This window comes from Tachyglossus aculeatus, chromosome X1 (genome assembly GCF_015852505.1).
Source record: "Tachyglossus aculeatus isolate mTacAcu1 chromosome X1, mTacAcu1.pri, whole genome shotgun sequence".
Lineage (NCBI taxonomy): Eukaryota > Metazoa > Chordata > Mammalia > Monotremata > Tachyglossidae > Tachyglossus > Tachyglossus aculeatus.
In genome coordinates this window covers 15,210,083-15,237,053 of record NC_052101.1, presented here as the reverse complement: position 1 = coordinate 15,237,053, position 26,971 = coordinate 15,210,083, and the positions used below count along the sequence as shown (strand labels likewise).

General features: G+C 42.8%; 1 protein-coding gene across 1 annotated transcript in view; it reads left to right on the top strand.

Annotated features, from left to right (window-relative positions):
- Positions 1-26,971, top strand: part of STRN (striatin) — a 140,953-nt gene that overhangs the window by 107,366 nt on the left and 6,616 nt on the right. The window contains exons 11-21 of the mRNA XM_038771664.1: positions 3,216-3,326; positions 5,561-5,647; positions 6,159-6,302; positions 9,400-9,536; positions 11,788-11,963; positions 14,066-14,113; positions 16,694-16,815; positions 17,066-17,233; positions 19,100-19,240; positions 24,721-24,828; positions 26,836-26,922. Coding sequence (XP_038627592.1) covers positions 3,216-3,326; positions 5,561-5,647; positions 6,159-6,302; positions 9,400-9,536; positions 11,788-11,963; positions 14,066-14,113; positions 16,694-16,815; positions 17,066-17,233; positions 19,100-19,240; positions 24,721-24,828; positions 26,836-26,922 — 1,329 coding nt within the window. The remainder of the gene's footprint in view (positions 1-3,215; positions 3,327-5,560; positions 5,648-6,158; positions 6,303-9,399; positions 9,537-11,787; positions 11,964-14,065; positions 14,114-16,693; positions 16,816-17,065; positions 17,234-19,099; positions 19,241-24,720; positions 24,829-26,835; positions 26,923-26,971) is intronic.

Sequence of the window (26,971 nt, the reverse complement as noted above, 5' to 3'; positions counted from 1 at the left end):
TAGAGAGAGTGGAGTTGAGAGCTTCAGTTTGGTCAACAAGAGAAGACAGCTGGGGTATGGAGGCTTAATGGAGTTTGTTTGATTCATTCATTCAGTCGTATTTAGCGCTCACTGTGTGCAGAGCACTGTACTAAGCACTTGAGAAGTACTAGTTGGCAACATATAGAGACGGCCCTTACCCAACAGCGGGCTCACAGTCTAGAAGGTCTAGAAGGATGAGGGTGGATGGGTACTGGATCAATCAATCAATTGTATTTATTGAGCGCTTACTGTGTGCAGAGCACTGTACTAAGCTCTTAATGAGGACGATATGGAGACAGGGCCAATCCAGTGGCTCCCGTGTCACTAGATTCTATGATAGGAGTTACAGTATTGATTATTGAGTGCTTACTATGTGCAGAACACTGCGCAAAGCGCCTGGGAGAGCACTAGACGTCGGAATTAGGGGACACGTCCCCCACCCGTAATGAGCTTATGAATTGGTGGGGTCAAAAGATCGGTGATCTCTGTGGGGGAACAGCCCAGATTGGCGGAGTAGAGGTGTGTGGGAGAGAAGGCAGGTGAGGCTGAGGCAGATATGGTCAGGTAGAGGGATTTTGGAGGTGGTGAGGGTAGAGATTGTGCGGTGGCTAAGCTGATGAGATCGAGTGAGTGTCTAAGTTAATGAGTGGGTGAGCTGGGGTGGAGTGGGAGGTCAGTGGAGTTGAGGACTGATAGAAAACGGGCAGTGGAAGGGTCATGAGGAACATCTCTATCTATTGTGAAGTCCCCAAGGATCAATGTAGGGATGGAGAAAGAGAGAAGGAATGTGAGAAAGGGATCAAAATGATTAAAGAAGTTGAAAGTGGGACCTGCAGGGCAGCAGATGACCTTTCCTAGAATCCGGAGTGGGTGGTAGAGGCCTGTGATGGGGACTTTGAAAGAAGCGAATGAAAGAGACGATGGAATGGTGTGAAAACGGCATTGGGGCATGAGACTTCTGGAAGCCAACACCCCCTCTTTTCCCAGTGAGTCTGGGGAGTGGGTGAAGATGAGGCCCCCTTTAGAGAGAGGAGCAGAGGAGACCGTGTCATCTGGGAAGGCCAGATTTTAAAGCAAGATTTTAAAGAAATATTTCAGTGAAAACAAAAAGACCCTGTTTCATTTTTAGTATTAGTGAAGTCCAAACAGATTGAAGCAAAAAGTCGCCTCTTCACAGCAAGTCGGTTTGGAGCATGAAGACCCTGAAAATGAAAGCTCAACTTCGACTTTCTTTCAAGAGCGAAAACACAATCTATGCTCAGAGGGCATTTCACTCCCTTGACCATTGACACGCTCAGAACTCTGTGATGCACCCTTCCTTCTTCCCCTCCCCAAAGATCCCAAAACACCTAAGCCCCCTCACCCATGGTAGGTAATTCCGGCCCGGATATGTTGAAGACCCAGAATTTAGTGAAGTATGAACTGGAGTGGGGAGAGACGGGAGGCAGGGAGGCCAGCAAGGAGAATGATGCAGTAGTCAAGGAGGGATAGGATAAGTTATTGGATCAGCATTGCGGCAGTTTGGATGGACAAGAAAGGGCGGGTTTTAACACTGCGTGGAGATTGAACTGACGGGATTTAGCAACCCAATGGGAGTCGCTCAGAAACTCAGCGAGCCATTGGTATGCCATTGCGTGGCAGATTGCTCCGGCTACTCAATTCTCCAACAGAACCATTTCTGGCCGAACCGTTCATCTCAGGGTGAAACACACGCTCCACCAAATGAAGCAGAAGTCGAGGCATGCACTTTCAGATGTTGATAGTCCTCTTTTTATGTAATTGATTTTCCCTTGCCTGGAATCCAGTGGCATTGAGTTTGTGCTGATTCCAACAAACCTAACCTCCACTACCAAGTAACCAGTCAGGATCCCAAGCTGTTGTTACTTAGATTGTTTGTGAACAATGCACCAAGTAGAGTGGGGCTAGCTGTGATAATCTGGCATAGGAGAAGTGTAAGTGTGTTCTGAGTATCCAGGGTAGCCTTGCACGCTCTTAGCATTCATTCATTCATTCAGTCTTATTTATTGAGCGCTTACTGTGTGCAGAGCACTGTACTAAGCGCTTGGGAAGTACAAGTTGGCACCCAAACCGAATGGCGGCTAAAGGTAGATTTTGCAATTGAAGTCATCATTACGGAGGGAAAGCAACGTATAGGTATCGCGCAGAGGGACCAGCATAGAATTATGCAGTCAACCTCCTAGAGCAAACACTGTCTCATCCATCCTAGAAAAGCCTCGTGCCTGATCATTAATGAATGGATTTTTCCAGTTTCTCAGTGTAATCTTCCTGAGTTCCTCTCCTGATGACTGTCTGCCACTACTCTACTGCTCAGAGATCCCGGGTTTTCCCTTCAGAGACCAGAATTTGTTTCTTTGAGAGTCTGTGTCTACGAAGTGCATACCATGGTTTCAGAGACTTGTTTTCTTCTGTAGGCTGTAGGTCTTGTTTGTGCTTTTTTAGTTTTTGTCTTTGCAAAATAATGAGGCTTTTAGTTTTTGAATGACACACGGTTTTGCAAATTGTTTTGTGACAAGGATGCATCTTCTGCTACTTAGCACAGAATACTCATAGTAAGGACTGTCGTTTTAACACAGGAGAAACTTGCTAAAACAGAATCATTTTGAAGTGTTCAACAGATCCTTTACTCTTGTGATTTTATTAGATATTCTTGAAATGGTATAAAGAATTTGCTTATCACTTAATATTTTGCTTTCTTATTTGTTCTTGTTCACCACATCCTAGGATAATGTTTTTATAACTATAAATATATTAAGTGAATTAATAAATGTATGCAAAGATATATTAAAGAATGTTCCCATTATTTGGATGAAAAGCTCCCTGAAGCCTTGGTTTTATTATCTGTGGGCAGAAATGGGATTAAAACAAAAAAGAGTCCGAATTCTCGTTTTTAGTCTTAGTTTAGTGGGATTATACCATTAGACCCTCCCTTCGTTACCCTTTTAGATATAGTTGTTCCGATTTTCCTCTCGTCTCATTTCCAAGGAAAGTGCTTTAGTAGAATGTGGGGAGAGAATCTGGCCATTGTTTCGTACCTACAGTTTATGTTACTTGTATTCCTAGCTTTAAAACACGATAAAAGATAATGAAAATAAGTTCGGGAGAACAGCAAATGTTCAGAGTTCAATATTTTGTTGGAAAAGGCGGCTGTGTTTCATCTATCTCACTCTGTTTAGAAAAGGAAGACCAATGTCTCACACCTGAAGCGTGGAATGTGGACCAGAGAGTAATTACCAAACTCAAGGAACAGTACAAAAAGGAGCGAAAGGGGAAAAAAGGGGTGAAGAGTAAGTGGAAAACATTGTACCTTCAAGTCGTAAATCCTGCCTCTCCCCCCGAAACTTTCTTTCAGTGTTTTCCTAAGACTACTTACTCTTTTACTTTGCTCCTGTCCCTTTCCTATTCACCTGTCCTCAGGGGTTGAAATTAATGCTTTTCTATGTACTTGTGAAAGGAACAAGCCAAAACTTGTGGCGTGCTGTTTTCCATCTCACGTTAACTGTTCCGGAGGGCCGTGGTTTGTTGGACAGCCACTCCGGAATCATGTACGCTGGTGAACGGGATCTCAAATCCACATTCTTCACCCTGAATTAAGAATGCTTCTGCGGCTCAAAATTTGTAATCGTCAGTCAGTCCATTTGTCAGGGACCCAGACTCTTTTACCTTATTTTACTTGATCTGAGAATCAGAGGACAAAAGTTAATTTCTACCCCTGAACGTTCTTTGCATTCATAGCACGCAGATCATTTGCTGTCACCATTATATGCTATACAGGGCTCAGAATGAAAACAACGGCCCTTTTCAAAAGACCGGTTTTAAAATTTTTATACCGTTGGTCTGAGGCCATTTTCATTGATAGTAATCTTCTTGAGTGATTTAGCCCATTTCTGTCAAATGTGAGGTTGTCGAATTAAAAAAAGGGAATATACAATTGAATTTATAGCCCTGTGCATCATATATCTGTCTGTAACTTAAGAACACCAATCCATTTTGTGAATGGGCCATAAAATGTAGTGCTAAAAACATGTGGCGCTAATTAAGTGTGCAAATTGGAAATCCAAAGCCTTTCAAATGTCCAAATTTATAGTAATCAATCCCCAGGGAAAGCAGGTCAGTGGCCTATTTTGCTCTTTCCCTCAGAGGTGACCTGAACTCAGACTTCCCTTTGAAGCAAATGGGGACTTATGCTCTGAGACACTGAGAGAGTGAAGCGAGATCAAAACCTAGTTGGGGTTTGGAGGGAGGAGAATTTGGAAAGTTATGGGATTTGAAAGGAGTTTTTCTTTTTCTTCCATTTGTGGAATAAAGCTTATTCTAAGGACCTGTCTTTTCTTTTCTAACTGATGGTGAAATCATGCACAAGGTGGCAGCTGCTTGAAAACATGATAGCATCTATCGATGACCGAGCCGTTCATTTAATTCAGAAAATGCTAGATATTCATCATGCCATATACCATCAATTTTGCTGAGATCATACCATTAGCTATGTACCTAAGTGTGATAGCGTTTTCTTTTTTTAAGCAAATTACTGTATATTGTGATTACATCTAAATGAGCTGAAACCATGTCGAACTGGAGTTCCAGAGAAATTCTGTTCTTGCTAACAAGTTGTTTTCGTTTATTGTTTTGAACGTAAATTTTATCTTTTTGGAAAAGCAAGCCGAGACCAACTGTGACGAATCCGCATTTTGCCCCTTTGTTGTCAATCCGTAGTTGAAAAAATAAATTTCATGTGAGAAACCGAATTTCCTCAAGGAAAGTAGTTATATCCTCAAATGTAGGAAGAGATTTCAAGAGAGTCTGTTCCTAATTACTACAGTACTTACTGAATATTTTATTGGGATAGACGTGTTTAATGCTTGAAAATGTAAAGAATCTCAATGTGAGTCATGTTAAGGAGTCTTTTTCAAACTAGTAGCAATCATTCAATACTTACCTGGATGATTAGTTTATAGCTTAGTATTGGGGCATAGCAGTAATTGAAACAGTGCTTGAAATTTAAAATGCCACCATTTGACTGGAACAGTATTCTTTGTGTGAGGAGCAGTTTGCTACTCTGGTTCCTAGGAGGAAATTAATCAGTATGCAGTTCATTTACCCAAGGATGTTTGTGAATGAAGATTCACTTGGGACAAGTTAAATGATCTTCTCTTGGGGAGAAATTAAGTAACTTTCAGGGAATATAGTAGATTCTGGAGGAACATGCCAGTCTGCTTTCAACAATGCATTTTATTTTGCATACTGAAAGGAGGGGGCTAGGAACCAAACATTTAATTCGGTGAAAAAAGACTTTTAACACAAATCTGCCTATCACACTGAAGAGGGTAGAAGCCAGTTGGTTTTTAATAAGGTTGTAAAGAGATTGTTCCAGTCAAATTGTATCGTACCATCATATCGCATTGCTGTTTCTGGGCATTAGTTAAAATTGCTTGAAAATAGTTATATTCTTTACTGGTATAGGAAAAAACCATAATGGACTATGGGTAAGATATTTTCCCATTCTTAATTAAACTTATAACAGGAAAAACTACCGAAGATCTGTTTCAGCCTCTATCCTATATAAAACAGTCAAAACAGGGATGTGGGAGAGTGATGGATCAAAGCCCAGGTAAGTGTCCGACAGGGCATGAGACTTCACCTAGTGAACCGTAGCTTCAGGGTGTAATCTAGTGAACTCAGCTTGATTTTTTTTTTTTTTAGCAGCTGTCATAGCTTGCTTTAGTAAAAGGCAGTCCCACAACGACTCTGACATAAACCTGCATTTTAAAGTAATGACTCACAAATATTCGGAGCCATTTGACAAAGGCATCGTATTAATAGTCCGGTAGCAATCCGATGAGTGGATCTGGGGATGCTCGTACTTTCCGATGCAAGTGGCAACGCTAGTCCAGTAACTTCAAGGACAGCTTAGGAACAACACATCACTTCTCAAGAAATTCTTCATCTTCATTCTAGGAAATTTCAGTTCCATCTGGAAATAATGGCTTTTTTTAGCCTACACTTACGATAGCGCCATTATCAGCGGCATCACTTTGTGTTGGCAAAGCACATTGCGTGATCAACCATTCTGACATGTTTTTTGAGGCGCTCTCAGAACTCATTGGGTTTTTCTTGGTCAGGACCCAACAGGTCGAAGCTTCAAGATATGCTTGCAAACTTGAGAGATGTTGATGAACTTCCCTCATTACAGCCATCCGTGACGCCACCTTCTCGACCCAGCAGTTCAAGGCTTAGTGAACTGGAAGCCAACAGGACGGATGAAGGTAAGTGTTTCGGGAACAGTGTGAGAGAGCAAGATCCCGGGTCCGCTTTATCCACAGTTCATCCAGATTTAACTTTTCCCTGGCAACTCTCTGGGTGAAGGATTTTCTACTGTTTGTGCCCAGGCCAGGCTTTTATGTGCTGTTGGCCTTGCTAAAATCCCAGCTTTTTCTTTCAGCCTTAGCTAAAGGGGGAGGATACTGATCATGGAAAGATTTTGAAAGCAAAGAACCATGTCAGCCTGCTTTTTGCAAAAGATTGATTTTGGTATCTTTACCTCATTCCTGATAAAAACACTTCGATAGTGAGCTCCTTGAGGGGCAGAGGCTGTCTCATTTTCATCTGTATGTTTTTCCCCCAGCACTTAGTACAAAGTAAGCGCTCAGTAAATACAATTGAATGAATGAATGAATACCATTACCATCACTAGTAAACCGTCTGCATCCCAGCCTCACTCTGGTTCAATTTCACATCTCTTTTAGCTCCCAGATCATCACCCCTTGAATCTCTCTCCAGTATCTTGCACTAGGCATGTCCAAAACCAAACTTTTCTCCTTACCTTCTAAATCCGTTTTCTCTCAACTTCCCCATCTCTGTCAATACTTTCACCATCCTCCTTGTCCCAGAATCCCACAGTCTTGGTTTTATGCTGAACTCTGTACTGTCTTTTATCTCTCAGAAGTCTCCTGGTGGGCAGGGAACATGTCTGTGTACTCTATTATATTGTACTCTACCAAGCGCTTAGTGCAGTGCTCTGCACACAGTAAGCTCTCAATAAATACGATTGATTCAACTGTTAAATCCTGCCTGTTCCCCCCGCAGAACATTTCCTGGCTCTGCCTTATCCCCTCAACCCAAAAAGCCTCTCTTCAAGTTCACGCAGTTATCTTGCGGTTCGACTACTCTGTATATATGTTTGTACATATTTATTACTCTATTTATTTATTTATTTTACTTGTACATATCTATTCTATTTATTTTATTTTGTTAGTATGTTTGGTTTTGTTCTCTGTCTCCCCCTTTTAGACTGTGAGCCCACTGTTGGGTAGGGACTGTCTCTATATGTTGCCAACTTGTACTTCCCAAACGCTTAGTACAGTGCTCTGCACACAGTAAGCGCTCAATAAATACGATTGATGATGATGATGATGATGATGAACTACTTTGCTTTTCTGACCAGTCTCTACCCCTTTCAATCAGTACTCTGCTCTCCTGCACAGATCATCGTTTTGGAACATTGTTCAGCATACATTTCTGCACTCCTCAAAAAACCTCCAGTGGCTGGTCATCTCCCTCCCATCAGACAAAACTGCCTTACATTTGGCCCAGGCCCCCTCCCTGCACCCAACCAGCTTTCTCTGCCTGGCAGATTGGCTCTTTTCACTTGCTACTCATAACTCACACTTTTTTTGCTTCCTCCCGATCTCAACTTTTTATCTGTTTCCTACATTCAACTCACTTGACTCTGACCCTTTGACTCTGACTAGGCCAGAGGGATAGTAGCCTCTTGCCCCTTTTATCCTTCCCTTCTCTAATTCCAGCCCACTTCAATCTTCAGAGCCCTCACAAAATCTACCTCTTCCAGCAAACTTTCCCAATTAATTCCCACCACCCAGAGTCCAATTAATCGTACATCCACTGAAAGCCTCCTCTGCCACTAACCTCACTGTACCTCATTCTCGCCTGTCCTGCCGTCGACCTTCGGCCCACGTCCTCTCCCGGCCCGGAATGCCCTCCCTCCGCACATCCGCCAAGCTCGCTCTCTTCCTCACTTCAAAGCCCTACTGAGAGCTCACCTCCTCCAAGAGGCCTTCCCAGACTGAGCCCCCTTTTTCCTCTCCTCCTCCCCATCCCCCCCCCACCTCCTTCCCCTCCCCACAGCACTTGTATATATGTTTGTACAGATTTATTACTCTATTTTACTTCTACATATTTACTATTCTATGTATTTTGTTAATGATGTGCATTTAGCTTTAATTCTATTTGTTCTGATGACTTGACACCTGTCCACGTGTTTTGTTTTGTTGTCTGTCTCTCCCTTCTAGACTGTGAGCCCGTTGTTGGGTAGGGATCGTCTCTATATGTTGCCAACTTGTACTTCCCAAGCGCTTCTTTTAGACTGTGAGCCCACTGTTGGGTAGGGACTGTCTCTATATGTTGCCAACTTGTACTTCCCAAGCGCTAAGTACAGTGCTTTGCACACAGTAAGCGCTCAATAAATACGATTGATTGATTGGTTAGTATAGTGCTCTGCACAAAGTAAGCGCTCAATAAATACGATTGATTGAATGAATGAATGAAAGCCTTGATGTGTGCGTGTGTGTATATGTGTGTGTGCGTGTGTATGTATATTGTATATGCCTTTGTACATGTGTATGTGCATATGTGTATGTATATGTACATATGTCTGCATATGTGTATGTATATATGTGTGTATACATATGATTGTACTATAAATTCTGATAAATTCATCCTGGCTTATTGATTCTACTTTCTATCTGATCCTTGATTTTCGTACTGCTCTTCCCATAAATATTTGATATAATAATAATTATGGTATTTGTTAAGCGCTTACTATGTGCCAAGCACTGTTCTAAGCGCTGAATGTCTGCCTCCCCCCATTAGATTGTAAACTCCATGGGTACAGGAGCAATACATTTCTTCTGATGTTCTTTTCCATTTTTTAGGTCAGCGTCTCGCCCTCAGTAGGCAGACAATAAATGCTAGTACTGTTAGATTTGCAAAAGTTTTATAGCTATGCTTAATGTTACTCTGGCTTAGAAATTAGCAAGCAACCATTTTAAGAATCTCATTGTTACCTTAGTGCGCTTAGTACAGTACACAGAGTAAGTGCCCATTAAATACCACTGATTGATTGATTTTATGGTTTCTCTATTTAAAAAATGCAATGGTGGAGCCAGAATGATCAGTTCTAGTTCATTTCCTTTACCGGAGCATTTGGATCTTTGACAAAAGCGCATTATTGGAGAGCAGTCCAGTTTTGGGGAATCCTGAATAGTGTCCACGTATTAAGTGATTGATTGCAGAGGGTCCCAAGTGATATAAGTGAATTAAAGAAAAACTTTTCCCCTCTTACAGTGGAAGCGTTAACATTCCCTCCCACGTCGGGAAAGTCGTTCATCATGGGAACAGATGAAGCCCTTGAAAATGAATTGGGTCTTGGAGAACTGGCAGGTCTTACCGTAGCCAATGAAGCAGATTCCTTGACTTATGATGTAAGTAGTACATATCTATTCTATTTTATTTTGTTAGTACGTTTGGTTTTGTTCTCTGTCTCCCCCTTTTAGACTGTGAGCCCACTGTTGGGTAGGGACTGTCTCTATATGTTGCCAATTTGTAATTCCCAAGCGCTTAGTACAGTGCTCTGCACATAGTAAGCGCTCAATAAATACGATTGATGATTGATGATAGTACGGCTGGTGTTCAACGCACTATTGTGTTCGATGCACTAATAGAAGATTGTGTTGGTAAAAGGATCTGTTCTGAGGGACAGAAACCTGACAAGATCGAGATTTGCTAGGTTAGCCACGAGAAGCAGTGTGGCCCAGTGGCTAGAGCATGGGCTTGGGAGTCGAAAGGACCGGGGTTCTAATCCCGCCTCTGCCACTTATCTGTTGTGTGACCTTGGGCAAGTCGTTTAACTTCTCTTGTGCCTCATTTAGCTCTTCTGTAAAAGGAGGATTACTAAATAATAGTAATGGTATTTGTTAATCAGTCAGTCAATCAATCAATCGTATTTATTGAGCACTTACTGTGTGCAGAGCACTGTACTAAGCGCTTGGGAAGTACAAGTTGGCAACATATAGAGACAGTCCCTACCCAACAGTGGGCTCACAGTCTAGAAGGGGGAGGGTAATGAGGTTGCCCCACGTGGGACTCACAGTCTTCATCCCCATTTTTCAGATGAGGTAACTGAGGTACAGAGAAGTTAAGTGACATACCCAAAGTCCTACATCTGACAAGTGGCGGAGGCGGGATTAGAACCCATGACCTCTGACTCCCAAGCCGATGTTCTTTCCATTGAGCCATACTGCTTCTTTTGTTAAGCGCTTACTATGTGCGAAGCACTGTTCTAAGCGCTGGAATAATGGTGGCATTTATTAAGCGCTTACTATGTGCAAAGCACTGTTCTAAGTGCTGGGAAGGTTACAAGGTGATCAGGTTGTCCCACGGGGGAGCTCACAGTCTTAATCCCCATTTTCCAGATGAGGTGACTGAGGCCCAGAGAAGTTAAGCGACTTGCCCAAAGTCACACAGCTGGCAATTGGCGGAGCCGGGTTTTGAACCCATGACCTCTGACTCCAAAGCCCGTGTTCTTTTCCACTGAGCCACGCTGCTTCTCTAAACTGTGAGCCCCTCATGGACCATGGACCGTGTCTACTCTGATTAGTTTATATCTACCCCAGCACGTAGTACAGTGCCTGTCACATAGTAAGCTCTTAACCAATACCAGAAAATTTTTAAAAAGCCAATTTTTACGAGCGTACATTTTTGGGCAGCGTGGCTTAGTGGAAAGAGCCCGGGCTTGGGAGTCAGAGGTCGTCGGTTCTAATACCGGCTCCGCCACTTGTCGGCTGTGTGACTTCGGGCAAGTCACTTCACTTCTCTGGGCCTCAGTTACCTCATCTGTAAAATGGGGATTAAGACTGTGAGCCCCACGTGGGTCAACCTGATTGATCTACCCCAGCACAAATACCATCATTATTTGTATTACTGTAATCTGGTCAAAGTCCAGACCCCAACAATTAAACTTGTTTTTCGTTATTCCCAAACAAGGGAAGGAAGTCATATATGAATCTGAGCCCATTGTTGGGTAAGGACCGTTTCTATATGTTGCCAACTTGTACTTCCCAAGCGCTTAGTACAGTGCTCTGCACACAGTAAGTGCCCAATAAATACGATTGAATGAATGGCAGATTCTCAAGCTCAGCAGTGATTGTTTGGAATCTGGATGCACTGACAACTTGTACTTCCCAAGCGCTTAGTACAGTGCTCTGCACACAGTAAGCACTCAGTAAATACGATTGAATGAATTATGCTTATTGCAATAGCTTTCCAGTACCCTAGGGCTCTTAGGTTTAATTCTCCTTTGACTCTCCTTCACGTCATCAAGAAGCCTGCATCCTGACTTGCCTTAGAGCACCTATATTTTTAAATTTCCTGTGTAGGAGAAGGAATGGAAATTAAAATTTTCCACCCATTTTGCATAATCAGTTATTTGATGGTGATATAGCCCTTATTTTGTGATGTTCAGAATTTATTAAATGGTACTATATAAATATCATTACATTGGCATTTTACTTAGTAAGTCTTCAAAGGTAAATGTGTTTTAGTATTACTCTCTTAAGGTGTCTTATTCCCGCTATATATAAAACAGCACAACGTAGTGACTGGTGATGCAATCAGGGAATATTGTTGGTTAATTAAAATTGGTTTCTCCCCCACCATTAAACTTTTTTTTAACAGACAGCAAATAATAAGGATGCCTTAAGGAAGACCTGGAACCCCAAGTTTACCTTAAGAAGTCACTTCGATGGAATCAGAGCACTAGCCTTCCACCCGGTCGAACCCGTTTTGATAACAGCTTCAGAGGATCATACGTTAAAAATGTGGAATTTGCAGAAAACTGCTCCGGCCAAAAAGTGAGCATTTTTTATCATTTGCGGACCCAGTTGATTATACCAAAGGATGCCAATCGTCATTTAGGCAGTTATTTTATTAGGAAAAGAGAATGACAGAAGAAAATTCCTTGTAAGTCCCAATGTGGGCATCAGACTTTCACTTGGAGCGTGGGAGCAGATCCAGGGTAGGATTTTGAGGGGTGGGAGGGACTCCAAGGGATCGGGACTTCTGGGGTGGAAGTTCCTGGCTGGCCCAGGGACCCGATGCCATGTGGAGCCTGGCATGGCAAAGCGTGTGGGATGCCAAGTTCCCACAGGGCTCCGGAGGCCAATGAACATATTCACCCTCTGTTGTCATGTGCACCTCAATTTTCATTTGACACCGTCCCCAACCAAGAAGCAGTAGCTAAAACACCCAGGCCAGAACGGGTTGGGCCTAACTCTGGGGTTTGCTAGCGTGTTTCGGTAGCCGTTTGTACATATTTATTACTCTATTTATTTATTTTACTTGTACATATCTATTCTATTTATTTTATTTTGTTAGTACGTTTGGTTTTGTTCTCTGTCTCCCCCCTTTTAGACTGTGAGCGCACTGTTGGGTAGGGACTGTCTCTATATGTTGCCAATTTGTACTTCCCAAGCGCTTAGTACAGTGCTCTGCACATAGTAAGCGCTCAATAAATACGATTGATGATGATGATGATGATGATCGTACTCATCCCCTGCTTGCCTTTGCTGGACTCCAGGAGCGGGTCCTGTTCCCAGAGGAGGCTGTGGTCCAACCCGGATCTCATTGGAGACAGACGAATCCTGTTAATAATAATGGCATTTATTAATCAATCAATTGTATTTATTGAGCACTTACTGTGTGCAGAACACTGTACTAAGCGCTTGGGAAGTACAAGTTGGCAACATATAGAGCCAACAGTAGGCTCACAGTCTAGAAGTATTAAGCGCTTACTAGCACTCCCGCTAGTAAGCAGGAAGTGCTGCTAGGAAGCGGGAAGCGCTGCTTCCTGTTACATTCCAGGGATAAGGTGGGGAAAGCATGTCCTGCCGGCAGAGTCTTTCTTCCCATAAATAGTAATAATAATGGCATTTATTAAGCGCTTACTATGTGCAAAGCACTGTTCTAAGCGCTGGAGAGGTTACAAGGTGCTCAGGTTGCCCCTCAAGGGGCTCACAGTCTTCATCCCCATTTTCCAGATGAGGGAACTGAGGCCCAGAGAAGTGAAGTGACTTGCCCAAAGTCCCACAGCAGACAATTGGCGGAGCTGGGATTTGAACCCATGACCTCTGACTCCAAAGCCACTGAGCCACGCTGCTTCTCTAAGTCAGCATCTTGGTTCCGCTTTCGGCCTCTGCCTTTCTCCAAGGGGCGGGGGGGTGCGCGAAGGTCGCCCACCAGCCCCAGTTACTCATCCTAACCCCTTCTTTGAAAATACTCTGTAAAAGTTGCTTTAGTTCTATACGTACCAAGAGTGAGCAATTACAATTCTACAATTAAGAATGAAACGGTCATTTTAGGTCACCATCAGAAATTTGTTGGCGTTACCGGCCATTAAATTTCTGATGGTGACCGAAAATGACCGTTAACATGGTCCATCTGTGTGATGGAGTCCCAGGTAATAGGAGCAAGAACTAGTGATAGCTATGTTACGGAGAAGCAGCGTGGCTCAGTGGGAAGAGCAGGGGCTTTGGAGTCAAGGGTCATGGGTTCAAATCCTGGCTCCGCCAACTGTCAGCTGTGTGACTTTGGGCAAGTCACTTAACTTCTCTGGGCCTCAGTTACCTCATCTGTACAATGGATATTAAAACTGTGACTCCCCCCGTGGGACAACCTGATCACCTTGTAATCTCCCCAACAAACGCTTAGAACAGTGCTTTGCACACAGTAAGCGCTTAACAGATGCCATCATCATTATGTTGTCCATGTTCTAACAAACGGAGTATTTGACAATTAATGTATCTTAGTTTTAGAACAGTCAAACCTGAGACATGGAAAGTTGACAGTTGTGGGTACTTCACAACATCCCTCCCTTTCATTTTCAAAGAACATTCCACCATCATTTGCACATGATTGATTGTGGCAATTATGGATATCTCTTGTTTTCTCTTGCTAGGAGTACTTCTCTTGACGTAGAACCAATATATACATTCAGAGCTCATAAGTAAGTATGGGTGTTTACATACCATTATTTTGAAAAAAAATGAGACCAGTTCACTTATATTTTCTATATTATTTATTTTGAATGTATCTTGGTGCATATTTAAAATGCATGGTTCTACGAAGGGGTTTCCACTTCAGAATTGGAGTCTTAATCTTGAATGTACCTGGGTGCATATTTAAAATGCATGGTTCTACGAAGGGGTTTCCACTTCCGAATTGGGGTCTTAATCTGGGTTTTTGTTTCAATTCCATGAATCAGTTTCTCTTCTACAGTGAGCCTGAGTTGATTCAGGTGGATTGCATGGTTATCATTGTCATCAGTAGTTTTTATTGATTACCTGCTGGGTAGAACTCTGTGGTAGATGCTTGGAAATGTACAACAGAAAGAAGAAACCGTCTTTGCCCTCAAAGATTTTACAGTTAAATACTGACAGGCAGAACTGCCACAAGAGAAAGGGTAACAAAAGCAAGCAGTTCAGTATTTGCATAAATGATACACTCATGATTGGCAGTTGAAAGGATGACATAAGCAGGTAGATGGATGGTTAGTTAGGGAATGGTTCTTGGAAAACGCAGCTCTTTCTTTTAAAATTGGGGAGAAAAGTGGTTTGCTGGATTTGAGGGAGGAGAAGGGTACCTGAGGGAGACGGATGGTTAGTTAGGGAATGGTTCTTGGAAGACGCAGCTCTTTCTTTTAAAATTGGGGAGAAAAGTGGTTTGCTGGATTTGAGGGAGCAGTCGGTTGGAAGAGGGAGAATTGTCCGTGCGGGAAAGTCTTTAAGGAGATACAAGATTATAAAGTTGGTAGGAGATGTAGATTTGGGGGTCATTTGCATGGCAGTAGTAGCCTAAACTGTGAGTGAATAAGCTCCTTGTACAGCATTCATTCATTCAATCGTATTTATTGAGCGCTTACTGCGTGCAGAGCACTGTACTAAGCACTTGGGAAGTGCAAGTCGGCACCATATAGAGACGGTCCCTACCCAACAATGGGCTCACAGTCTAGAAGGGGGAGACAGACAACAAAAGCAAACATGTAGACAGGTGTCAAAATCGTCAGAACAAATAGAATTAAAGCTATATGCACATCATTAACAAAATAAATATAATAGTAAATATGTACAAGATAAATAACTAGAGTAATAAGTCTGTACAAATATATATATACAAGTGCTGTGGGGAGGGTAAGGAGGTAGGACGGGGGGGATGGGGAGGAGGAGAGGAAAAAGGGGGCTCAGTCTGGGAAGGCCTGCAAGAAACATAGCGGGGCTTAGTGGAAAGAGCACGGGCTTGGGAGTCAGAGGACGTGGGTTCTAATCCCGGCTCCACCACTTGTCTGCTGTGTGACCTTAGGCAAGTTACTTAATGTCTCTGTGCCTCAGTTCCCTCATCCGTAAAATGGGGATTAAAAGTGTGAGCCCCACGTGGGGCAACCTGATTACCCTGTATCCACCTCCAGTGCTTAGAACGGTGCTTGGCACATAGTAAGCGCTTAACAAATACCATGATTATTATAGGGGAGCCACAACAGAGCCTTGTGAGCCCGTCTTCTAGCCTGTGAGCCCGTTGTTGGGTAGGGACCATCTCTATATGTTCATTCATTCAGTCGTATTTATTGAGCGCTTACTGTGTGCAGAGCACTGTACCAAGCGCTTGGGAAGTACAAGTTGGCAACCTATAGAGACGGTCCCTACCCAGCAGTGGGCCCACAGTCTCTATGTTGCCGACTTGTACTTCCCAAGCCCTTAGTACAGTGCCCTGCACACAGCAAAAGCTCACTAAATACGATTGAATGAATGAATGAACCCAGTTTAAGGTTCTCAGGTGAGGGGAGTAGGAAGAAACTGAAAAGGAAGGAAGCCTGGAGACGAAATATAGGGTTGCTCCTAATTTGCCTCCATTTTTCTGCTGCCCTAATACTGCTGGCCACCTCCTCCTCCTCCTTCTCCTCCTAGGAACTCTCTCTGGCCTTGGTTTTTACTAAAGAGAATCAGTTAGCTTTAGTCAGAGAAAAACCCTTTGGAGTTATAGTAATGTCTGTCTCCCCTTCTAGACTGTAAGCTTGTTGTGGGCAGGGAATGTGTTTGCTTATTGTTGTATTGTACTCACCCAAGCGCTTAGTACAGTGCTGTGCACACACTAAGCACTCAATAAATACAGTTGAATGAATGAATGACTCCTTTGTAGAGACTGTCGAAAGATAGAGCGTCATGAGGCGAGAGCCAGGATTCAGTGACGGCCAGGAACTGTAATTGATTAAATCATGGAAATATTAAATAAATGTATTTACGACGAGCTTTTTCAAATATCTTGTAGAAATATTTGAGATTCATGTCATTCATCTGAATTTCAAGTAAAGGCATTCTCATTTCCTTGCATTTCAGTTAACATCATTGATTGATTACATTGATTTAGTAGATAAAACACGCCAGTTTGGGCGGTCTTGTCTCATCCACCCTAAAACAGAAATGCTTTTCTGTTGCATGCCATTTGAATAATTAAACATTTCTACTTGAACAAGAAATACCTAGTCAAGGGAATTTGCTTGTGCCATTAGAAATGGATTTTTTGATTTTTCCAGAGGCCCAGTGCTCTGCGTGGTAATGAGCAGCAGTGGTGATCAGTGTTATAGCGGAGGCAGCGATGGGCTCATCCAGGGCTGGAACACGACAAACCCCAACATCGATCCCTATGATTCTTATGGTACGTTTCTGCCGCAGGCCGTTCCAGTAAGCGGAAGCGGTGATTCGAAACTAAACGTTCATTTGTCTACCTCCGATTTCAGTGCTCCCTTACCTCATCTCAGGAGAGTTGGGAAAATTCGTGATGATTCGCTCCCCCCCGGGGAATGTTAGGCGTTTCCCTCCCGGTTTCTTTGAAATATAAAATAATCTTTTGTAAGCTAGATTTTTTTCTCCGGAATTGGCACATAATGTTTCATTTTTGTATCCAGATCCTTCCGTTTTGAGAGGGGCGCTTTTGGGTCACACCGATGCAGTCTGGGGCTTAGCGTATAGTGGAGCACATCAGCGCCTACTGTCCTGCTCAGCGGATGGCACTTTGCGTTTATGGAGCACTGCAGAAGTGGCCCCAGCCCTCAGCGTGTTTAATGATAATCAAGGTATGTCTCTTTCACCGCGACTCAGTGATCCTGAAGTTTCTAAAAACGCCTATGAATGAATTTCATTTCAGGTGTATTTATTGAACGCTTACTGTATGCAGAGCACTGTACTAAGTACAAGTTGGCAACGTATAGAGACGGTCCCTACCCAGCAGCGGGCTCACAGTCTAGAAGGGAGAGACAGACAGCGAAACAAAACATATTAACAAAATAAAAGAAATAGAATAAATATGTACAAATAAAATAAATCGAGTACAAGTTTTTAACAAAGCGCCTGTACTTTTTGAGCCAGCTGTGGAACTAACTCAGAAATGCTTTGGTTATGACCCACTCAAGTGTAGAATCCCCTACCTTAAATTTGACTCTGCATGGGGTTTCTTTTTCAGATTTTGCAGAAATAGTCACTTGAAGAATTTTATCTTGAAGAAATTCCTCATTGTCATCCAATTCCTCATTCACACTTTTTTTTTTTAAGTGGCCAGAGCACATTTTGCTTTCAGTACCAGTGTATGTGTATATGACCATTTGGTTCCCAAGCCAAGCAGATAAGGCAAAAGCAGAAAATCTAGCCGCCTCTTTGCTCTCTTCTGAATTGTTTCTAAAATGATTTTTCAAGACTGTAGTTTTGCTGAATTCCAAATAACTCCAGTACCCTTTCTCAGGTTTCTGTCCCTCCAGGAGCCTTGGACTGCTGGGTGTTTTTGAGCTGTCTGGAGGTGCTACAGAGGATAGAATGAATGAATATCAGCATTTAATATAATAATAACAATGGCATTTATTAAGCACTTACTATGTGCAAAGCACCGTTCTAAGAGCTGGGGAGGTTACAAGGTGATCAGGTTGTCCCACGGGGGGCTCACAGTCTTAATCCCCATTTTGCAGATGAGGTAACTGAGGCCCAGAGAAGTGAAGGGACTTACTCGATTTATTTTATTTGTACATATTTATTCTATCTCTTTTGTTAATATGTTTTGTTTCGCTGTCTGTCTCCCCCTTCTAGTCCCAAAGCTGATAATTGGCAGAGCTGGGATCAGAACCCATGACCTCCGACTCCAAAGCCCATGCTCTTTCCACTGAACCACACTGCTTCTCTTTTCTAACGTTCTGATGTGAACGTTAAAACTCATAAATGAATTCCAAAGTGTCATCAGCCCACTCTCCCCCAGCATTTAATAACAACGATACTACTAATAATAATAATGATGGCATTTATTAAGCGCTTACTGTGTGCAGAGCACTGTTCTAAGCACTGGGGAGTTTACAAGGTGATCAGGTTGTCCCACATGGGGCTCACAGTCTTAATCCCCATTTTACAGATGAGGGAACTGGGGCACAGAGAAGTGAAGTGACTTGCCCAAAGTCACACAGTTGACAAGTGGCGGAGCCGGGATTTGAACCCATGACCTCTGACTCCAGAGCCCGGGCTCTTTCCACTGAGCCACGCTGCTTCCCCGCTGCATTTCTTATTGCGTATCAACTGTGTGTGGAGGTCTTGGTATGAGGCACTTGGAATTTGGCCATATTCTGTGAGATTCAGCGAAGTCTCCCGACTACCGAATGACAGCATTCTTGTGACTTGCTTTCTTGCGGTAGCATTGAATTGTGTAACGCTTTAGAAACCCATAATAATTTATCACTTATCTTAGTTCATGGTTTTAAGTTCGCATTCCTGAGTTAATTGGCTCTAAAACAAATTTCATTCAGATCGTGGTGTTGTACCTCCCGAACAGCACAGTGCATTGCGTTGGGTCAGTGCTCAAAAATACCTTTACGAATATATTTTTTGAATTGTACAGTATTGCCTTTTGTTTTTACAAACTGGGTAATCTCATTTCTGTTTCTTGACCTGTTCTCTTTCTTGTGTAGAACTGGGAATTCCTGCCTCTGTGGATTTAGTGAGCAGTGACCCGAGTCATATGGTAGCATCGTTCAGCAGCGGCTGCACTAGCATCTTTAACATGGAAACACGGCAACGCATTCTCACTTTAGAATCCAACGTAGACGCAAGTATGTATCAAAATTCAGTTGATGTGAAACTTTCTGAAAATGATTACTCTGGGAGTTGAAACCGGTTTGTATAGGATATTTTTTGCTTGTCTAGTTCATGCTCTCCTGAAATGTCACGGTTCATTGAGCCCGATTGAAACTTCATGTTGGGGAAGATAGGGAATGAGAGAGGTGATGAAAAGAAAAGTCTGTGAAGGTTTTTTGATCCTCAACACTGTGGTCATACTGGGCATTCCAGGTTTAGATCTGAGAAGCAACGTGGGTTAATGGAAAGACCACGGGCCTGGGAATCACAGAACGTGGGTTCTAATCCCAGCTCTGCTACTTGCCTGCTGTGTGCCCTGGGGCAAGTTGCTCAACTTCTCTGGGCCTCAGCATCCTCATCTATAAAATGGGGATTCAATTCCTGTTCTCTCTCTTACTAAAACTCTGAGCCCTTGATGGGATTGGGACAGGATCCAGTATGATTAGCTAGTATCCTGTATATATGTATACCTGTATATATGTTTGTACATATTTATTACTCTATTTATTTATTTATTTATTTTACTTGTACATATCTATTCTATTTATTTTATTTTGTTAGTATGTTTGGTTTTGTTCTCTGTCTCCCCCTTTTAGGCTGTGAGCCCACTGTTGGGTAGGGACTGTCTCTATATGTTGTCAATTTGTACTTCCCAAGCACTTAGTACAGTGCTCTGCACACAGTAATCGCTCAGTAAATACGATTGATGATGGTTGATGATGATAGTACCCATCCAACACTTAGTACAGTGCTTGGCACATGCTAAGTGCTCACCAAATAGATTTATTATTATTATCATCATCTTAGTTCTGCTCAGAAAGTCTAATAACCCGTCTGTCAGATTTGATGTATAAAAATAATACAAAGATATATAAAGAGAATAGATATAAGGAGGGTAGAGCAAGCCTACATAGGACTTATTCTTTTCTTTCTATGTACTTATCCTTTCACGTTTGATTTGCAATTTTTTACAATAGTTGTCTCCGATTTGCTCCTGTTTTCAGTTTCTTTCACTCAGAGACATAAGGCCTTGGCCCTCTTTATCACGTCATTTAGTTGTGTAACTGCTTCTTCAGCATCTCCTAACTAAAATTTTCACAGATTCAGTGCCACACTCCAAAGGTAATAACCACATTTAAAGAGGAACTTTATATTACTTAAGTGAATTGCAAAAGAAAAGAGCCTGTAACTTGAGACATTTTCACAAACATTCTGAAGTAGGAACTCAAATTAGAGAGGCTGTCCTGTCTATCACGTGCAATAAGAGATATTGTCATTGGTTTTTGGTTCAAGCAAGAGCTTTGTGAGACCTGGGGAGAGGTTACCTCAGTTGCATTTGATTTCTGTTCAGGACAAGCATGAGCAAGTCAGAATTTTTTTTAACATTAAATACATAATCCCCAATACTTGAATTTCCATTTTCTTAACAGCTTCCCTGTCCTACAGCATCAGTGTTCATGAGACTTGTAGAGAAAGCTTTTTATGTTATGGATTCAGGGCCTGTAGTATCCCAAAGTTGGATTGGATAGGGATTCAGGGAAGCTGTGTGAGAAAATGTAGCATGGCAGTGTGGTAGATGTTACCCTGTAAGGTTTGCAAGACCTGAATGTTACAGTTTCCTAATGGTCCATCTCAAAGACGGAATAAATGCCATTATTATTATTATTTTTATTCCTGGGTCATCTGACGAAGAAATAGATACAGCCGTGGACACTTCATTTCATTTAAACCGTGGTCTTATTTTGCTTTAGTTTGCTTTAGATGGAATTGGTTTTTGTGGGATTTAGCAACTCTTTGGTTGTTTTCAGTTTTGTTATTCATGTAGCGGAATATTCAATTCTGTCAGACACCTGATAGTGATAATTACTGTGTATTTGTTAAGTGCTCACAATATACTAAGCTCAGGGAGACGCAAGATAATCTGGTCCCACTTGGGCTCACACTCAAAGTAGGAGAGAGAACACATATTGAATCCCCATTTTGCAGATGAGGGAACTGAGGCCCAGAGAAGTTAAGCAACTTGCCCAAGGTCACACAGCAGGTGGGTGGCGAAGCCGGGATTGGAACCCAGATCCTCTGATTCCCAGGCCTGTGTTCTTTCTACTAAGCCGTGCTGCTTCCCTAATCAGTCTCTTTTCTAAATAAATCAGTGAATTCAGGTTGGGACTGATGAAATGTATTTGCTGAAAAGCCGTGAGGGCAGGATTGCTACTTTTATCCTTAATTGGATACAGAAAAATTATTCTCAGTGCACAGGTATTATTTTCCATCTGGTGTGATATTGGAAACATTTGAGTTTTTAAATCTGTCACCGTCTGAAGGGGCCAGAGAGTTTCCATCATCAAAAAGACATTTTTTTAGTGCTTGTTATAATAATAATGATGGCATTTATTAAACGCTTACTATGTGCAAAGCACAGTTCTAAGTGCTGGGGAGAATGCAAGGTGATCAGGTTGTCCCACGGGGGGCTCACAGTCTTAATCCCCATTTTACAGATGAGGGAACTGAGGCCCAGAGAAGTTAAGTGAGTTGCCCAAAGTCACACAACTGACAATTGGCGGAGCCAGGATTTGAACCCATGACCTCCGACTCCAAAGCCCGGGCTCTTTCCACTGAGCCACGCTGCTACAGTTCCTGCTGTGTGCCTAGCTTTGTTCTAGGTACAGAGGCCTTAAAAAGAAAAAAGATATGGCCCTTGCCTTCAGGAGATTTAAATGGGAAGAGAAGGGAAGCTGACAAATGCTTGGTACTGAAGAATGGCACTTTTGACATAAGTTCACACAAATAAATAGACCCAAGATGTGGCAGTCATGACTACAGGGTTAGTGGTTTTTCGGTTTAAGCATCTCTTCACCCAGGAAAGTGTCACGTAATAGATAAATTACAATTTTATGGTGGGGGAGTGATTTTGCTTGGCCGATGAGAAAGGGTAAGCTATTTTAGAGAAAGATTTGAGGCAAGAGGTAAGCAAATGGAGATGGGGAACATGAGATGGTTTACCTGGAGCGGAGTCCACTGGAATAGAATAATAATGATGGCATTTGTTAAGCGCTTACTATGTGCAAAGCACTGTTCCAAGCTCTGGGGTGGATACAAGGTGATCAGGTTGTCCCATGTGGGGCTCACAGTCTTCATCCCCATTTTGCAGATGAGGTAACTGAGGCTCTGAGAAGTTAAGTAAGCTCTCTGTGGGTAGGGAACATGTCTACCAAAGAAGCAGTGTGGCGCAAAGAGCCCGGGCTTTGGAGTCAGAGATCATGGGTTCAAATCCCTGCTCTGCCAATTGTCAGCTGTGTGACTTTGGGCAAATCATTTAACTTCTCTGTGCCTCAGTTACCTCATCTGTAAAATGGGGATTAAGACTGTGAGCCCCCCGTGGGACAACCTGATCACCTTGTAACCTCCCCAGCGCTTCGAACAGTGCTTTGCACATAGTAAGCGCTTAATAAATGCCATCATTATTATTATTATTATTAAGTGATTTGCCCAAGGTCACCCAGCAGACGTGTGGGGGAGCCGGGATTAGAACCCATGACCTCTGACTCCCAAGCCCAGGCTCTTTCCACTGAGCCAAGCTGCTTCCCCAATAGAACTTGGAACTCCCTCTTAGATAATTCTTAAGAGTCTATGTGTTGCCGACTTGTACATCCCAAGCGCTTAGTACAGTGCTCTGCACACAGTAAGCGCTCAATAAATATGATTGATTGATTGATGGATTGATAATTCTGTTTTGAGAACCAGGAGAGTTGAGTGCTGGAGCAAAGAGCGGTGCTAGGAAAGCAGCATGGCCTAATGGAAAAAGCACGGGCCTGGGAATCAGAGGACCTGAGTTCTAATCCAGGAACCCTCACTTGCCTGCTGTATGAACTTAGGCAAGTCACTTAACTACTCTGTGCCTCGGTGTCCCCAACTAAAATGGGGAGTTAGTACCTGTTCTCCCTCCCACTTGGACTCTGAACCCAATGTAGGACAGAAGCTGTGCCCACCCTGATTGCTTCATATCTACCTCAGTGCTTAGAATAGTGATCGACATATAGTAAGCACTTAAGTACAATTTTTTTTTAAAAAAAAAAGCTTCTGAGGAAGGGAAAATGACATTGTGAAAGCAGCCTTACCAAGATGATAGCAGTAGGATTTAAAATGTTAACTTCATTCAATCGTATTTATTGAGTGCTTACTGTGTGCAGAGCACTGTACTAAGCGCTTGGGAAGTACAAGTTCGCAACACATAGAGACGGTCCCTACCCAACAGCGAGCTCCCAGTCTAGAGAAGTAGGTGCTGAAGGCCAGTGAAGAAGAAGCCGAGAAGCAGAGTGGCCTGAAAGTCAGAAGGACCTGGGTTCTAATCCTGGTTCTGCCACTTGTCTACTGTGCGACCTTGGGCAAGTCACTTCACTTCTCCATGCTTCATTTCCCTCATCTGTAAAGTGGGGATTAGGACTGTAAGCCCTAGAACAGTGCTTTGCACATAGTAAGCGCTTAACAAATGCCATCATTATTATTATTATTATTTTTCGGGACAGGAACTGTGTCCAACCTAATGATCTTGTATCTACCCCAGTGCTTAGAACAGTGCCTGGCATCTAGTAAGCACTTAACAACAACAAGAATTTGAAGTCAAAAAGAGATGAGATAAACGGGCAGGATTGAGGCTTCCTTTTGGGGCTAGGAGTGATCAGTAAATACCATTAATTAATTGATTAATTTGTGTCACCTGTGGTGGAGTTACCCGTGAGGTGATTGTTCAGTTAGATGAACTAGCATCCCAGTAGTGAAGTGGGATGCCTTCTAGACTCTGAGCCCATTGTTGGGTAGGGACCGTCTCTATATGTTGCCAGCTTGTACTTCCCAAGCGTTTAGTACAGTGCTCTGCACACAGTAAGTGCTCAATAAATACGATTGAATGAAAGAATGATATAAGCACTTGTCAGTGGGAGTTTGCAAATGGTGGGAAAGAAAGGAGAGTGAAGAGTTTTGAAATGTTCTGCACCTGGAAGAAAAGTAGATAAATGGGATCGCCAGTCAGGGGTGGGGAAATGAAGGGAAGGAGGAAAGATTGACAAGAAGAGGGACTTGGTTTTGGCCGTTCATATCATTAGGTGGCTGTCCCTAAGAAGATACCCCACAGGTTAATGAGGATCTGGAGGGAGTGGAGATGTAAAATTGGAGTAATTTCCATAGAGGTGGTAATTGAAATGATGTGAAAGATTTCCCAGAGCTAGATGCACCAAGGAGGTCAAGCAGGAAGTGTGCGAGAAGAGTCCTTTCCCATTGGAGCGTAACAGGAGTAACTTTTCTGGATGCTGCAAACTTTAGCTTGCTTTAGCTTGCTTTAAGCAAGTCCCAGAGCATTCCATTTGCTTCCTCATCTTAGTACTGTGACAGTTGCATTAGGAGTGCCTGCGTGAAGAAATGAATTCACCACTGATGCATTTCTGTTCCTTTTTTCCTGTAGCAGCTTCCACATCTTGTCAGATTAATCGAGTCATCAGTCATCCAACTCTTCCAATCAGCATCACTGCTCATGAAGATAGGCACATCAAATTCTATGACAACAACACAGGTGAGATTTCTTTCATCAGTGGCGACGCATTTAATAATGAGGGGCAGCACGGTCGACCCTAATTTATGTCCTTAGGAGCTGAGTGAGAAAAAGCCAGGTTATGGTTACTGAAATGGAAATCATCTCTCCTCCTAACTCCTACGCTTCCAATTTCACTTGCCTAGTGGCCCGATTTAGCAGGAGAGACAATTATTTGTATTCTGCTTGAGGGGCAGTGGTCGTATATGTAGTCCTAGGGGCAATGGGCATGATGGATATGCATCTCCAAGTCATAATCGGCTTTAAGTAAAATGGTCATAATGGCAGGGCTGATATATTTCCTGTAACCCTCTATCTGTCAATCGAGAAGCAGCATGGAGTAGTGGAAAAGACCGTGGGCCTGGGAGGGAAAGGGCCTGGGTTCCAATCCTGCCTCCTCCATTTGTCTTCTGAGTGGCCTAGAGCAATTCACTTCACTTCCTCTGTGCCCCAGTTACCTCATCTGTAAAATGGGGATTAAGACTGTGAACCCTATATGGTGTCCAATCTGGTTATCTTGCATCTACCCCAGCATTTAGAACAGTGCCTGGCACGTAGTATTCACTGAACAAATACCACTAAAAAATAATGAATCAATCAGTGGTATTTATTGAGTGCTCACTGTGTGCAGAGCACTGTAATTATAGTGATGGTATTTGTGAAGCTCTTACAACGTGCCAGGTACCATACTAAGCGCTGGGGTGGATAGAAGGAAATTGAGTTGGACACATTCCTTGTGGAGCTTACGGCCTCAATCCTCATTTTACAGACGAGGTAACAGGCACCACAGAGAAGTGAAGTGACTTGCCCAAGGTGTCCCAGCAGACAAGTGGCGGAGCCAGGATTAGAACCCATGACCTTCTGACTTGCAGGCCTGTGCTCTTTCCACTAGGCCAGACTGCTTCTCAGTGCTTCTCGCTGTGCTAATTGATTGGGAGAGTACAGTATACCAGAGTTGGTAGTTATAGTCCCTGCCCACAAGGAGCTTACAGTCTAGAGGGGGAAGCAGATATTAATATAAATAAATAAATTACCGCTATGTACATAAGTGCTGTGGACGGAGTGAATACCAAGTGCTCAAAGGATACAGATTCCAGTCCAAGTGCAAATTAGATTGCAAGCTCCTTGAGGACAGGGATCAGTCTTCTGTCTATAGTGCATTTTCTCTTAGAACAGTGCTGTGCACCCAGGCTGTCAGTAAATACTCATGAAAAATGGAGTATTGCATGTTGTATGGAATAGCCGCCTGTTTTCTACTTCACGATCAGTAGAGGTCTTTAAATGAGTTTAGCATTCGTTAGGCGATGCCTGGATGACCCATCACTCAGTTTCAAACGTGGATTTAAATTTTCAAACGTGGGTTAAAATATTATCAGGTCATGGTAAAATAATAGTACGACTCTGTGGGGAAAATGTGCTATTCATTGTTATTGGCACTTTGTCCAGCCTGATGAACTTGATTCTACTCCAGTGCTAAGAACAGTTTTTGGCCCGTGGTAAGCATTTAACAAGTGCCATAATTATTATTGGCATAAGGGGTATTCCTGAGGGAAAGGACGTGTCCTGGGGAAATCAGGATTCGAAAGTCCTGCTCCATTGACTTTGGAGTCAGCCATCCATTGAGCTATTGCCATTTCAGGGTCTTCAGCTTTCTAACACAGATAATACAGATACTTAGACAATGAGGCCCATGTGGGACCAGGACTATGTCTGACCTAATTAACCTGACCAGCGCTTAGAACAGCGTTTCACTCATAGTTAGCGCTGAACAAATACCATCAAAAAGACGGTTCACGTATCCCTAACTACGTCTGTGAGTATTAAGGATTAAGTTAGCATTTGAGATCTCTCTTTTGACAATTGCGTCGTAAATTTCCAAACATTTCATAGTATCTCCTCCTTAACGAATCCTCCCCCATGAATGTGGTTCATTATTTCCTCACTGTGTCTGATGCAGGAAATTAACGATAAATCTCTTTTCTTCCAAAGGAAAATTGATCCATTCGATGGTAGCCCACTTAGATGCAGTTACAAGTTTAGCAGTTGATCCCAATGGCCTGTATTTAATGTCTGGCAGTAAGTACATCGAACCTGCATATATATTCAACCTTGACTACTGCTTTCC